This window comes from Lepidochelys olivacea (assembly GCF_965140295.1).
Source record: "Lepidochelys olivacea isolate rLepOli2 genome assembly, chromosome: 2".
NCBI classification, from domain to species: Eukaryota; Metazoa; Chordata; order Testudines; family Cheloniidae; genus Lepidochelys; species Lepidochelys olivacea.
In genome coordinates, this window is record NC_140412.1 from 50,024,778 (window position 1) to 50,038,037 (window position 13,260).

A 13,260-nucleotide genomic window follows, 5' to 3' on the forward strand; every position below is an offset into this window, starting at 1 on the left:
TAGGGAGTAATTGCATAGCTATTAATAAAAAAATTAAAACATTGGATTTTTAAAGAAATGCAATAGTATAAATCAAGTCATCACTGAAGCATGTCATTCAGCATGAAGTAAGTTTTCAGTACCACTTGTTTGTTAAGCCTCTGTGTAATTGACCTCACCTGTACATCAGTAAATTCCTGAGATCAGGAATTTTCCTATTTAGCACTTGATCCTGCAAGCTGTTTCATGAGGGTGGACCCCTACATCCTTTGAAACGAACAGTGTAGTGTATGAAAGACATCAAGGAACAGCATTGGGTTTGAATGATAATGTCTAGGAGAGATTATTGAACACATTCAGTGACTGCTGAACTCAAAGGAGAAAAGATCTCTTTTCTCTGGGATAACAGTATTAACTCTGAAAAGTCACTGAACGCTACCTCCAAACAGGGTTAACTCCAGATATGCAAAATGGTCATGTATGGTGTGTGCTATTAAAAAAAGTCCAACTCCACCCTCTCTTCCTTTACGGATAATCCTTAACCCATACGGTGCTTTTCATCTGTTGATTTGTTTTGACCTATTTCTTAGAGAGGTCAAAACACAAATATTACCAGACACATATCAGATAACTAGTATGAAAATACTGTACACAGTTTTAATACCTATTTGATTCTTGAACTCTCAAAATAATCACACACAAAAATTACTCTGGAAATAAGTGTTTTAAAAAGGAAAACTAAAAATCAGAGCAAGAAGTGTAACTAACAAAGATACTGTATATTTGTTTATATAGTTTATGTATATATTTTACACTACTTCTCCAACTCCTTTTATTAAAGGAGCAGCAGGATGGTCAGATTTAATGAATTACACATTTCGTCAGAGATCTTGCTGAATGTCACTTAATGCACTTGTAAGTCGTCTTATTTTCTCTTCCATGGCCTTTTTACTGTTTGCTGTTTCTTGCAGAAGCTGACGCATTTCTTTTTCAACCTGGTAAACCTGAAATTATAAAAAGATACATAAATTCAACCTGCATGTAAGTATATTATAGGAAGAGTAATCTTGCTTACTTTTTATCACTGATTAAGAATCCCAGAGTAATTACACAATATATTGCTATTCTTATAAAGAGTACATTTGAGTACAGATTGCTTCATATGTTGTATGACAGATACGGCAACAGGAGTAGTAGGAAGTAAAAACTTTCATGAAGAATTGTGCAATGTGAAAACAGGTGATAAAGGAAGACAGGATGGGATAAACAAAGTTGCTAGCAGAACAGCAAACTAGAAAGTCTTTCACATCAAATGTTTGTAAAAGGGACACACTAGATGTCAGTATTGGAGTCATAGGGTGACTGCTTCCTTAAAGGGAGATGAAGTCCCAGCCCAACTTGTGACACAGCCAACTCATCTCCCCAAGTGGGGAAAATGGGTTGTGAGATTCAATCCTTTACCTATCCCAGAGATCAGGGCAGTGTGCAAAGGAGAGAGACTTCAGCAGAATCCTGGAGAAGACTGCTGAGGACTACAGAGAGGAGGAGGGCTCCTGCAGTAGACCCTGAGACACCAAAGGAGAAAACACCCCAGCTAGGAAGGACTGGGCATGGCTTGCAAAAGAAGTGAAAAAGACTCCAGGCACAAAAGCGTGGGAAAGCTGATTGGGAGGGAGCAAGTGAGCAACCCAAGGGGCTAATGGGAAAGGGTGAAATTCAAATTAGATTATAATTGCACAATAACAGCATTTTAATTTTTTTTATTACATAAAAAGGCAAGAGTGTCTAAGTTATTAAACATGGATGGGATGTGGCCCTTAAAGGAGGGGCTAGGTCCAGTTTGAAACTGGTATGTGAATTCTGTGTTTGTTTTTCAGCTTGTATACTTGTGGACTTTTTTATTAATGGCTTAGCTGGAGGGCCAATCACTGAGGAGAAACTGAGGCAGGAATGCTGCATGGTTGCCCTGTGCAATTAGGGTGAAATCTGGGAGGCAGGGACCCTGTTACAATCTGTAATAGCAGCAAGTTTTGCTAAATGATGATTCTACAGCTAGTTATTTAATTCTTTGGGGGAAAAGAAGATTACAAAATTAAGAACAGTATTGCTAGAAATCATGGTGTTTTCATAGCTCAAAAGAATATTGGTGGGAATTGTCACAGTTCCATGATTACCTGCACTTCTATCCCCCTCTGTAGTCTCCTCCAGCTATCAGCCCTCTATGGGAAGGGACCTAGTGTCTCTCTCCCGTCTCACCCTGGGGATTTAGGCTTGCAGTCCCCCTGCAATTCAATGCGATTATCCCAGCAGGTCTGACCTTAGTCCAGCCCCTGTGGTTCACTCTTTCAGGGACAATGATAGGGTTACCAGTGACCAGCCACCTTTCACAAAGCCCAACACATTTATTTTAGGACAAAAAGCATTAGAGAACATCAAGACAATACACAAACAATTCAGACACCCGGTAAGTCTACCAGGTGTCACCCATGTTACACAAAGACCCAGGCAGGCTCTAGTCTGTCAAACTCTTACAGCTAGGTTCTGCCCTCTTAGTGACAATCTCATGTCAGTTTTTGGATGCAAATGAACCAGAGGATTCCGTTCATCCTGACCATTCATACCAAAAAGCTCTTTCTATGTCTCCTGTTCCTCTTGAACCCTGTCTGAACCAGTATATGCAATTCACCCCAAGGAGTGGTATTTCTCTGGAGTTGTTCAACTGTCCCAGGATCTGGAGTAATTACTGCCAACCAGGGTGGATTTAAAACAAAAAACAAATTCTTTTTTAAATTAAATAATTTTTTAAAAATAACTAATTTAGTATTATATTTGAAATTAAAATCTATGTTAAACAATCTAGTAAATCTATTTATACATTATAATATATTCAAATTTAAATTAAATAAAAATTGAGTATGTTTACTGCCAAGTTTTAAAAAAAGTCAAACCACTGAACTGGTCAAAGTCACTGGATAAGTACTTGGACCCAGAGTTCACCGAGGTGCTAAATCAGCTTTTGACAAAAGTAGCCTCTTCTGAGGTACAAAGAGAATAGTTTCCTCATTTCACTTTATTCAACTAGTTCAGTTCAATTACTAGTTCATTCAAAGTTACAAAACTAATTGGGAGTTGAAAAAGCACAAAAGCGTTTTTCCTTTTCCAATCTAGGAGATTTACGAGTTCTAAAAACTTTGAAGAACACTGTGACCAGGAACAATAAGTTCAATTCATTAACTTCATATAATACTTCCTTTGTTTAATAAATCAGTTAATTTTAAATGCAAATCATTTAAAATCTAAAGACGTTTGTGTACACAGTATTTTAAGGTAGTTTTATTTCATAAAAAAAATAAAGTGCTGTTTTTGTGCAGTTGTAATTTAATTTGGATTTCCATCCAAAATGCCACCTACATACCTCAATGGGTGGGGGAAACGTGATGCGGCTGGTGGTGAAAGGAGGACAGCCCCAGCAGTGAGGGAAGGAGACACTTGCTGAGGGACATCAGATAGCTTCTACCCCTTCTAATTCCCCCCCAGGAGTCTCTGGCATGCATTGGCCAGTTGGGGTTGTGGGAGGGGGAGAGGAGTGCAGACTGCTGAGCATTCCCTAGCTCCTAGGATTTAACCTGGTGCAGGCGCCAAAGAGAGGCTCCAAATGGCTTGACACAAATCACAAGTAAAAAAATTAATGATCTAGTAAGCATGTACTGCATCAGTTACCATTTTTAACATGAAAATGTAAATAAAGAATCTGAATATATGTAAAACTATAAAACTGCCTAAATGTGTATCCATATAGAGTATCATCCTCCTCCCCCTCTTTAGCAAAAAAGCACCAAATTCAGTGTAAAGGCTATATTTAGTTGCAAGTCAACGTGTTTTAATGGTTACCAACCATGAGAATCAACCCATCTTTAGGAAAATCACTAAAATGTAAAAATGCAAAACAAGAGGAAAAATCAATCATTTACACCAAGGTTTCCTGATTTAACTAATTATCAAAGTCAGAGATTTAAATCAATCCATGCAACTCCCAAGTGACTTGTTCTTTGGGGAAGCTCAGTAACCCTCCACAATGGAGCGAGAATGCAGTCCTTATCTCACGATGATAATGTAACATTTGTAGAAAACAAAGTTTACAACTAATCCACTGGCACATCTCAATAGAATAGTCTTTTGAAGTTTGCATGCTTCTAAGGTCTCACATGTGTCACAGGAATTATAAAAGCTAAAACAAAAGTACAGTGTTACATAAAATACTTTAACACAATTTTTCTCGCCTCTCTAATAATTAAAGGATGTTCATGCACTGGCAAGTGATTGCATGTTCCTTGAACAAAGAATATTCAGAGTCTGCCTACTGTCTATGCACTTTTAGTGAATCTATTATTGGGCCAATACTAAAAAATCAGTGTCAACAATGCTTTCATTAATGGTGATTAGCCAACACAGACACCCAAAAAGACTACATATAACAATGCTGGGACTGAAAATACAGATTTTAAGGTCTGACATTTTATTAAAATACATTACCTTTTCATTTGCTGCTTCAATTTGTCTTTGTTTTTCATTTGCCAGCTGCAGTAATTCTGCCTGATGAGCTGCTAGCGTTGACTCAAGCTGTCTTCTAAAAGCATCATCCACTGAATGAAGTTTTTCCATTGCAACCCTAAAATAGGATGAAATATGTTAATCCTTAAGAAAGCCAGAAATAACTGACAGAGTCTTAAAAGGTAATGGTAATAGTGATGGGCAACCTGTGGCCCATGGGCCGCATGCAGCCCCTCAGGGTAATCCACTGGTGGGCTGCCAGTTTGTTTACATTTGCATGGCTGCCCACAGCTCCCAGTGGCTGCGGTTTGTGGTTCCTGCACAGCTGGAGATTGCGATAGACTGGGAGTTCCTCTAGGATCGACCAGTCGATTGCGATCAACCGGCTGGTGACCACTGAACTAGAAGATTCACACTTGCTCTTGTTAAGGGTGCTAACGACCCCTAAGGCTTTCAACCGTCTACTTATTGTAGCAAAAGATATACATATTATTGTTCTTACTTAAATGGTCTAAGTATTATTTCCACCATTTCTTCGAAGCAGGTTGGGCGAATATGGGCCTATTACAACACATTTTCTGAGAATTAAAAGGGTAAATCTTGTGGCAGATCCCTGCGGACTCAGAAGCTCCTGAGAGGATGTTTCAGTATAAAACTAGAATTTGCAACTACACAGTAGAGCAACACTATGAATATTATTCAGACACTATGAATACACAGCCCTATGAAATTTCACATACAATGTTCTTTTTCTAGGATACATTTCAGCAGCACTGAGTTTCCAGCACTGCTTCCAGTGCTTAGCCCTATCAGCTATTCCATTTTGTTCTGGAGAAACGAAATTTAGATCATTAAGATTATTCCGCTGACCAGATGACCATTATATCCCACCTCTCTTAGAATAACGGAGGAAATCCTCACCAAAGGAAAAACATTTTACCAGTTTTAGTGGGGGATATGTAGACTAAGTCCTTAGCAGAAAGAGGTACTTCATCAGTAGTTATATTTTAGTGAGGCACACTAACAGAATAGTTGTAGCAATGAGCAGTCCTTTTCTCAAAGAAGTTTTGTGGAAAATCAAAATAATGTCTTTGACTACCTAATCTCATTAGTCATTGTTTCTTTTGCATCATTGGGTCTAGCATAACTTGCCATGTCTTTGCTTATTGCTGTTGTGTGTGTGGCCTAACTACACAAGGTCCACTGTTAAACTACCTATGCTTAAAGAGAAAGCAAACAGTGCTTAAAAATGGTTGCAGTAGCCACAGCATCATTAACAATATAGTGGGAAGTCTTTGAAAAGTTTTCCTAGCATAGACAAGGCTTATGAGACTACAGTTATATGGACACATCATTCAGTATTTATTTGGCTGACATGGTAGGTAGTGCCACTTGTACATGTGTTTACTGGAAACTGCCTTCATCTTCACAATATGGCTACATGATTTTTTTTTTTTAAAGGTGTCATTTCCTTAGGCTTTTTGTTTACTATCAACTCCTAATCCACTGTTAATTGCGTCAACTAACACTTCCGCTGAAAGCACTGATGACAGAGAAATAAAGTCATATTAAAACATACAATGGATCCAAATGTAAAAAAACCAAAAAACAAACAAAAAAACCACTCCAACTTTTCAGTAATAATGTGGGGGGTGAGAGGAAGGAGAGGAGGGAGAAGGAAATTCAGACATTGTCCGTCTTATTCTTTTCCCCTCAAATATACTAGGCATTAAAGAAAAACCTTAGTACTGGCAATTAATTATAACCACGTTTGGTGCTGTAGCAACACAAATGCTAAGTCACACAAACAGGAATACGCATTTAGCCTATCAATAAATTTACGCTAAATGGGCCTCCTATCTGTGGATTACAAATTTATGTTTTATATAAATTTTATTAATCCTTGTTTAATCTCAGTGTGGCCATAGAACTAGGATCTCCAATAGGTAGTAACTTCATCTGAGTACTAACATTTGGGGGCAAAGAGCTGGGAATCTAAAAATCTTCAAATACATTGAAAGTGCAGTTAAAAACTGAGGGGAAGATTCTGCAGATACCTACTTTACAGAAGTAGTTCTTACTCACAAGAAATACTTGTGTATATAAGAGTGTGGGATTGGACCTACAGAAAGTACTTGCAACTTCATTATGAACTCTAATATTGTGTACCAAGATTTCACCTGTCTTGCATGGTGGACTATGTACAAGACAACCATTATTAGTATTTTTGTTTTTACTTCTGAGTTTGAAGGCTTTGGTTTCTCTCTTCGATCAGCTTCTTTTCCTTGATATCAAAGTTTTCTTTCATTTGTTTAACTTGTGTCTCCAGGTGGCTTAGTAGTTCTCCTTTATCTTGCCACTTCTTATTCACTGCACTGAAAATAAAACACACACGTTCAGAGTACATACAGAGTCTATCATCTTTTAAAACTGGGGGGGGGGGGGAGGAGGGGAGGGAGTGATACTTCTACATTTCCCCATTTTCTAGTTCTAACCATCAAAAGTGGGGCTCTGGCCTACTCATGTACTCTTCTCCCAACCAATCTGAACGCAAGATCTCACTTGAAATTTCAGTGTGGATCATAACATTTCATTATGCTTACAATATTATACATCACCTGTATGCTTTCCTAATATCTTCCAGTTCTGCATCTTTTTCTTCTAACAGTTGTTTTAATTCCTCTTTTCTTAAATTTTGCCTTTCTAACTTTTCTGTTAGCTCTTCCAATTGTGCAGTTTTTTCATCCAATTGCACCTGAAAAGTCTTTTGGATTTCAACTTTTTCTTCACGCTGTTTTCTCATCTGCTCATCTCTCTCCTGTAAATCCTAGAAAAAACACATTTGTTTTGGGATAAATGGGTAGTATAAACTGGCCATAAATAAGTTTAGGCTGAAAATTAGATGAAAGTTTAAAGCCATCAGAGCAGTGAAGTTCTGGAACAGACTTCCTATACAACTCAACTCGTTTTAAGATGAAGCCTGATACGTTTATGAGTGGGATGCGACAGTTGCTCGTGACAGCAGGGTACTAGATTCAAGCACCCACAAGGTCCATTCTAGTCCTATGTATGCTCCTCGTTTTTCTTAACATAAAACTTTCTTGCAATTATGTTAACTTACAGGATATATTGGTTGCAAAACAAAAACAAAGCAACAACTGATTAAGGAATCTAATTAGCTTCTTTTAGGCAAAGGAACCTCAACTACTTTCAAGTCCAGCTTTATATTTTGCTTTATTTACTGAAGTATCCTTAAATAGAATACGTTATATAATTTCTGATGGAAAAGTTGTAATAAAAGAACACTGAAGAGTTCAAAAACTCTGCTACTTTTAAAGATATACTCTATATAACTAGCAGATAATTTGTCTATATTAATCTACTTAGACAAAACTCCTCCAGAAATAACGCAGTTTTGCTATGATAAATGAGGCAAAGGTTTGAGCCCCACTGGAATTTATAATGCTAGTTTAACAGTAAGTATGTTACCCTATTGCTCCCTGAATGCAAAAGGAACAGAATAAGAGAGAAAATATTTTATACTTGAATATAAAATTTCAAGCAAATTCAACCGATTATTTTAATAAGCAAAACATTATCAATTAAGTGAGACTTATCCTACATTTTTCTTCTACATTTCTGATAATGATTTTTATGTGGGCTATATGGGAGTAAGTCTGAACATAAATACAGATATAAGTTATAGCATTGCAACAATCATATATGGCCTTGTCCTGCACCCAATGAAGTCAATGGGAGTGCACTCTCATCAGACAGCCATGGCACTGCCTTTCTAATTTTATTCAAGTCACTGCCACAATTTTCACCCCAACTCTGTTTAATTTAAGCATGCTGTACATGCACACACACACACACCACTTACTTTTTTTAATTTTCTAATTGTTTCTGTTTGATCTTCCACTATTTTGGTCTTAATTCTTAGAGCATCATGGTCACGTTCATTTTGTTTTTTCAGAATCTCACTTTCATTGGTCAGAACCTCAATTTTTGCTTCTAGTTTTCCACGGTCTTGAGCAAGAGAAGCACCTGGATAAACACAACATTACAGCACTGCAGATCTTGAAGGCATTTTCCAAGCAAATTTCAGGAAAGTGAACATTTTATGCAAGTGTGGACATACATATAACGCCTGCATGGAGCAAACTGCTGTACTGGAACCTTAATTTGTAACTACACAATTTTTTTGGAAAATGTTCAACAGTGGCTACTTAATGGTATTAAACACTTGCTGTTTAGACCTTTGGGCACTTCTATAACAAATGATCAGTAATAATGCTTACAGATCTAAGCTAAGCAATCTCAAAGAGACCACCAGATGGTGCTAAATCTGTACTGCTAGTTATGTTGCAGCAGAACAAGAAGGATAAAAGCTACAACATCACTTATTGCTCCAACATTTAAATTGGTCTTCAAGGACACCTGCAATTTGATTTTCACTTTGGGGGATGAAAGTGGAAATGGGCATTCTGTGACACAGGTATCAATACCACTATGAAATACAGAGTAAGTAATGCTATTTAATACTGAGGGAATTCTCTCAAACTTGAACCTCCCTGCAATACTTTATGTAGCATTTTATGTGCTATCCTCCTCCCTGAACAAGTAATAAGAGTCAATGAAAGTAGATGGTTGCACATTTGTTCTCTATAATTTGACTTAATCACACAAGGAGAGATGTATATTACTCAATACATTAGGAGTACTAGAGGACCAATTTTGGTCCACCTCACCTGTTCCAGAACAATGCTTCTGGCCTTGTGCTTAAAACTCAATTAAATACATTTTAAAAAGCCTCAATTTTAATATGGCAAGCATAATGTTTTGCCAAATATAAAAACACCTGAATGAAAAAGAAGTGAGAACAGGGTACGTACAGAGCATTCTCTGAGATTACCACCTTTGAATATACTGTGATATATTCTGTGATGCATCCGATGAAGTGAGCTGTAGCTCACGAAAGCTCATGCTCAAATAAATTGGTTAGTCTCTAAGGTGCCACAAGTACTCCTTTTCTTTTTGCGAATAAAGACTAACACGGCTGTTACTCTGAAACCTGTGATACTACTATTTGTTTTATGAATAGCTTTAAACCATTTTTCTAGGCACTATTCAACTGTCGCTGTGACTCCAAGTAGTTGCTTGCACAAAGGAATGGCCACATCCAAGCAAATCATCTCCACCACTGGGTAAAACAATTTCTTTTTTTTCCTGTTGCAATTCATATCAATATGTATGGAAAAACTGTATAAAAGGGGATGAAAGCAAACAGAGGTGTCCCTCCAAACCAGTTATGTATAAGTAAAAACCAAAATAATCACAACATCAGGTGTTCTGAAGTGTCCCTTATTGAGCCCACACACTAAGAAATATTTTCCTCCCATAAATAATCAAATTAAGTATAAAAAAATATACTGAGTTAACAGAATACCACACAAAATTATAATTAGTAACAGTTTATCTTTTTATTCCTTATCTTTGGCTCTCTCACATTCTGATTAATTTTAACATTTAACTATGGTATCCGGATATAATAAGCCTATTTTTCACTTAATTAACAGATAAGTGACATTGTATTTAGTGAAAATTCTGAGCTCAAAAAGTTAAAACTGTGTATGGTTTTTCTACAAGATTTTTTTCCTTGGGATTCTATTACTTGTTTTTGTAGATCTTCAACCTATCCTTAACAAAAATATAGTAAATATGTATTCCTTTATGACAAGATGACAATACCGTTTAAGTGGTGTTTGGACAGAAATATTTTAGCTTTCATGTGAGTTTCCATCCACTGGATAACTGCTCATTGACATGACTCTCAAAAATGTAGTGCTATGAAGAGGGTCATGTACCAGAACACTACTCTTTCCAACTACTTAAATGTATAGCAGGAAGTGTAGGCTAATCATTTTTAATAATGCCACTCCTATGAGAAGTAGCCCTTTCTGTGTCAAATAAACTATGGTTGGAGATTATTTGTCTCAGGTGGTGCTACAGTGCCTTGTGGCAATACAACTGTTCAGGGAAGAAATGCAAGTGAAATATCTATTTAATTTATGGTATCATATTCTACCACAAAATTGCTGTATTTTTACCCTGTTGTGCCAACTCTTGTCCCCACATTTTTCTTTCCACTTTTAATCCATCAATTACAGATTCCTGGGCTGTCAGCTGAGAAATAAGTTTTGATTTTTCCTGTTTCAAGAGTTCAATTTGTATAGTCTTTTGTTTGTCCTCCTCAACCATAGTTTCAAGTGCTCTGATTCGACTCTGTATACATGAATGAATAGTAGAAAAAACACACAGTAAGATTCTGTAAGACAAATATGCAAGAATTCAATATAATTAACACCACTTTAACTATGACAGTTAATACTAATTAGCTATTTAAGAGGATATTCTGCTTACACACAAGGTTTTGTCTGAAAAAAATTGGCATCTTTTATCTGTAACAAAGCACTGGCATTTGTTTCATCAGTCAACACAGTTTATGCATTTTATTCACGGACAAACCTAATAGAGTTTGCTTGAAAATATATATGAATAAATTTAAGAGGAAATAACTTTAAAGAAGTGCAAAAAATCTGAAAAGAGGAAATGGAGAATTTAGGTTGCACAGCAGAAGTTAATCCAAAGGAAACAAATGGGGCTGTAGTGGGTGGGCTTCAACACCACAAGACATATCTAACCCAAAACATGCAAAATTCATTTTTTCCATACCTTATAAATAGGCTTTTTTTAAAAAGGATATTTTATACTTTTGAAAATAGTTTCAAGGAATAATCAAAATTTCCAACAGTTATTCTCTGACAGAGATTCCATTTGGCATAATACATTGAACGTTATGCTCTTGAAAATTTATTTTCTTTTTGAAAGCTGACTTGACATTAAAAAAGTAATTTGCAATCTCTAAAGCTATGCATACCTTTCCCCGGCCTCTTGGAAAAAGCTACAAGTCCATGATTGCTGGACTTATTTAACAGCTAGAAAATTTGTTAAATGTGATGATGTTCCTAATATTTTAATGGCTATTTGTAAATATTATAATATTGTAGATAATATCTTCAGAAAGTGTGCTGCACAGCAGCTAATGCAAATTATAGGTAGTCACTATTATATCATCATCTAAATCACTGTACTAATGCTAATGATATAAATCCCAGTAACAGTACTTTGTACAGTACTTCCTAAGTACTGTAAGTTAATTCATGTACAAATCATTTGAAAATAACTGTTCTGCAGTTAAATATTGTCATTTCTGAGTTTACAAAAGTTCACAGTATTAAATACTCTCTGAATCTCAGTTTCAAGTAGTTACTATCATGTACAACTTGCTATCACCACAAAACAGGAGTGCAATTGTGAGGAATTGCATGAGTGTGTATTTGGCTATATTGTGCATCTGAGAAGTCTGAGTGAGTGATAAGATGTGAGAATTGAGATTACTGTCAATATTAACATTGGCTAAAAATGGGATCAGGAAATAAACAATGTTAACTTTAAGCTGAAATATACTGAGTATTGTTAATGCTGCAACTTCTTGTCTAAAGTGCTGTATAATTTTAAAAAAAGGCTTCAAAACATTTACCTTTAGATTTGCTGTTGTTTCTTGTTTTGACTTCACTACCTCTGTAATTCTTACTTTCTGTTCTTTCACCATGGATGTTAGCTCTTGAATCAGAGCTGCTGACTGCTTTTCCTTTTGCTGAGATTGAAAAAGGGTACACTTATGTTCTGCTAACTCAGCAGTAACATTTTCAAAACCGTCCTTAACCTGTACGATAAAAACAGGTTAATAAAAAGATTAGCTTTCCAAATCTGTGTGTGTAGGGTAGAGTGAAAATACAATCTGGTAATTTGAAATAATGGAAGTGAGATTAATTCCATCCATTCCAAAGGTATTTTATATCACCTGAAGTTATTTGTTAAATTATGAATGCACAGAACTTATTCAGTCAAACCAAATGAAAAACGTTTCAAATAGTATCTCAAAAGATTAAAATTGGATCTCAACAAAAGAATTAAATTAATTTAAAACCAGCTGTTACTTTAACACTTAAAATTGTCATTTTTGATTAACGAACAAGGAGAGAAAAAAAAAGTTTGGGTTTTTTTTTTTTTGGTTGTTTTTAAATACAAGCACAGAATTTGACAACCTCCTCGACTCCACACATTTTTCAAGATACTGTCTTAATCTTACCTCTTTAAACCTTTTGGCTTCAATAGTTAAAGCAATACGAAATTCATTTTCTAACTCCATATACTGCTGGTTTAACATACTAATTTTCTCCTGAAATTCTCTAACGCGTTCTTCATGCCGTTGTTGTTCTTTAGCAATTTCTTTTGACAAGGCATCTTGGAATTCAGATCCATTCAAAGCAACTCGCGTTTCAAGTTCTCTCCTGGAGTTACCAATCACATGTACATTAAATTCAGAATTGCAGTATCTTTCGATACTATATCACTAGGTTTATTTTAAAAAAAAAATTTAAAACACTATAATAAGAAGAACAAGATAGGAACCATGTATTTACATCATTGCTCTTCATGAGATACTTTTTTGAGGGTCAAGGAGAACAGTGGGTAGATAATCCATGTTTTATACTTCAGTATAACTGTATAATTCCAACAAAGAAGGAAAACGAAAACTATTTAGTGACCATAACTGGTTTTTCACTAAAGGGAAACACCCACCAGAACCCTTAGCAGCAAGCA

The 13,260-nt window shown here is 36.0% G+C and overlaps 1 protein-coding gene across 5 annotated transcripts in view; it reads right to left on the bottom strand.

The window, feature by feature from the left end:
• Nucleotides 1–735: 735 nt before the first annotated feature.
• Nucleotides 736–13,260, bottom strand: part of LRRCC1 (leucine rich repeat and coiled-coil centrosomal protein 1) — a 37,396-nt gene continuing 24,871 nt past the window's right edge. For 3 of the 5 annotated variants that reach the window (XM_084619061.1, XM_084619059.1, XM_084619062.1), the window contains 8 exons: nucleotides 12,746–12,947; nucleotides 12,134–12,319; nucleotides 10,641–10,815; nucleotides 8,414–8,577; nucleotides 7,149–7,357; nucleotides 6,768–6,905; nucleotides 4,513–4,648; nucleotides 736–983 (listed from right to left, as the gene is read on the bottom strand). In XM_084619061.1, the coding sequence (XP_084475187.1) occupies nucleotides 861–983; nucleotides 4,513–4,648; nucleotides 6,768–6,905; nucleotides 7,149–7,357; nucleotides 8,414–8,577; nucleotides 10,641–10,815; nucleotides 12,134–12,319; nucleotides 12,746–12,947 (1,333 nt within the window). In that variant the 3' untranslated portion in view covers nucleotides 736–860. Of the gene's footprint in view, nucleotides 984–4,512; nucleotides 4,649–6,710; nucleotides 6,906–7,148; nucleotides 7,358–8,413; nucleotides 8,578–10,640; nucleotides 10,816–12,133; nucleotides 12,320–12,745; nucleotides 12,948–13,260 lie in introns of those variants that run through there. The other 2 variants (XM_084619060.1, XR_014710222.1) reach the window with 2 other exon arrangements.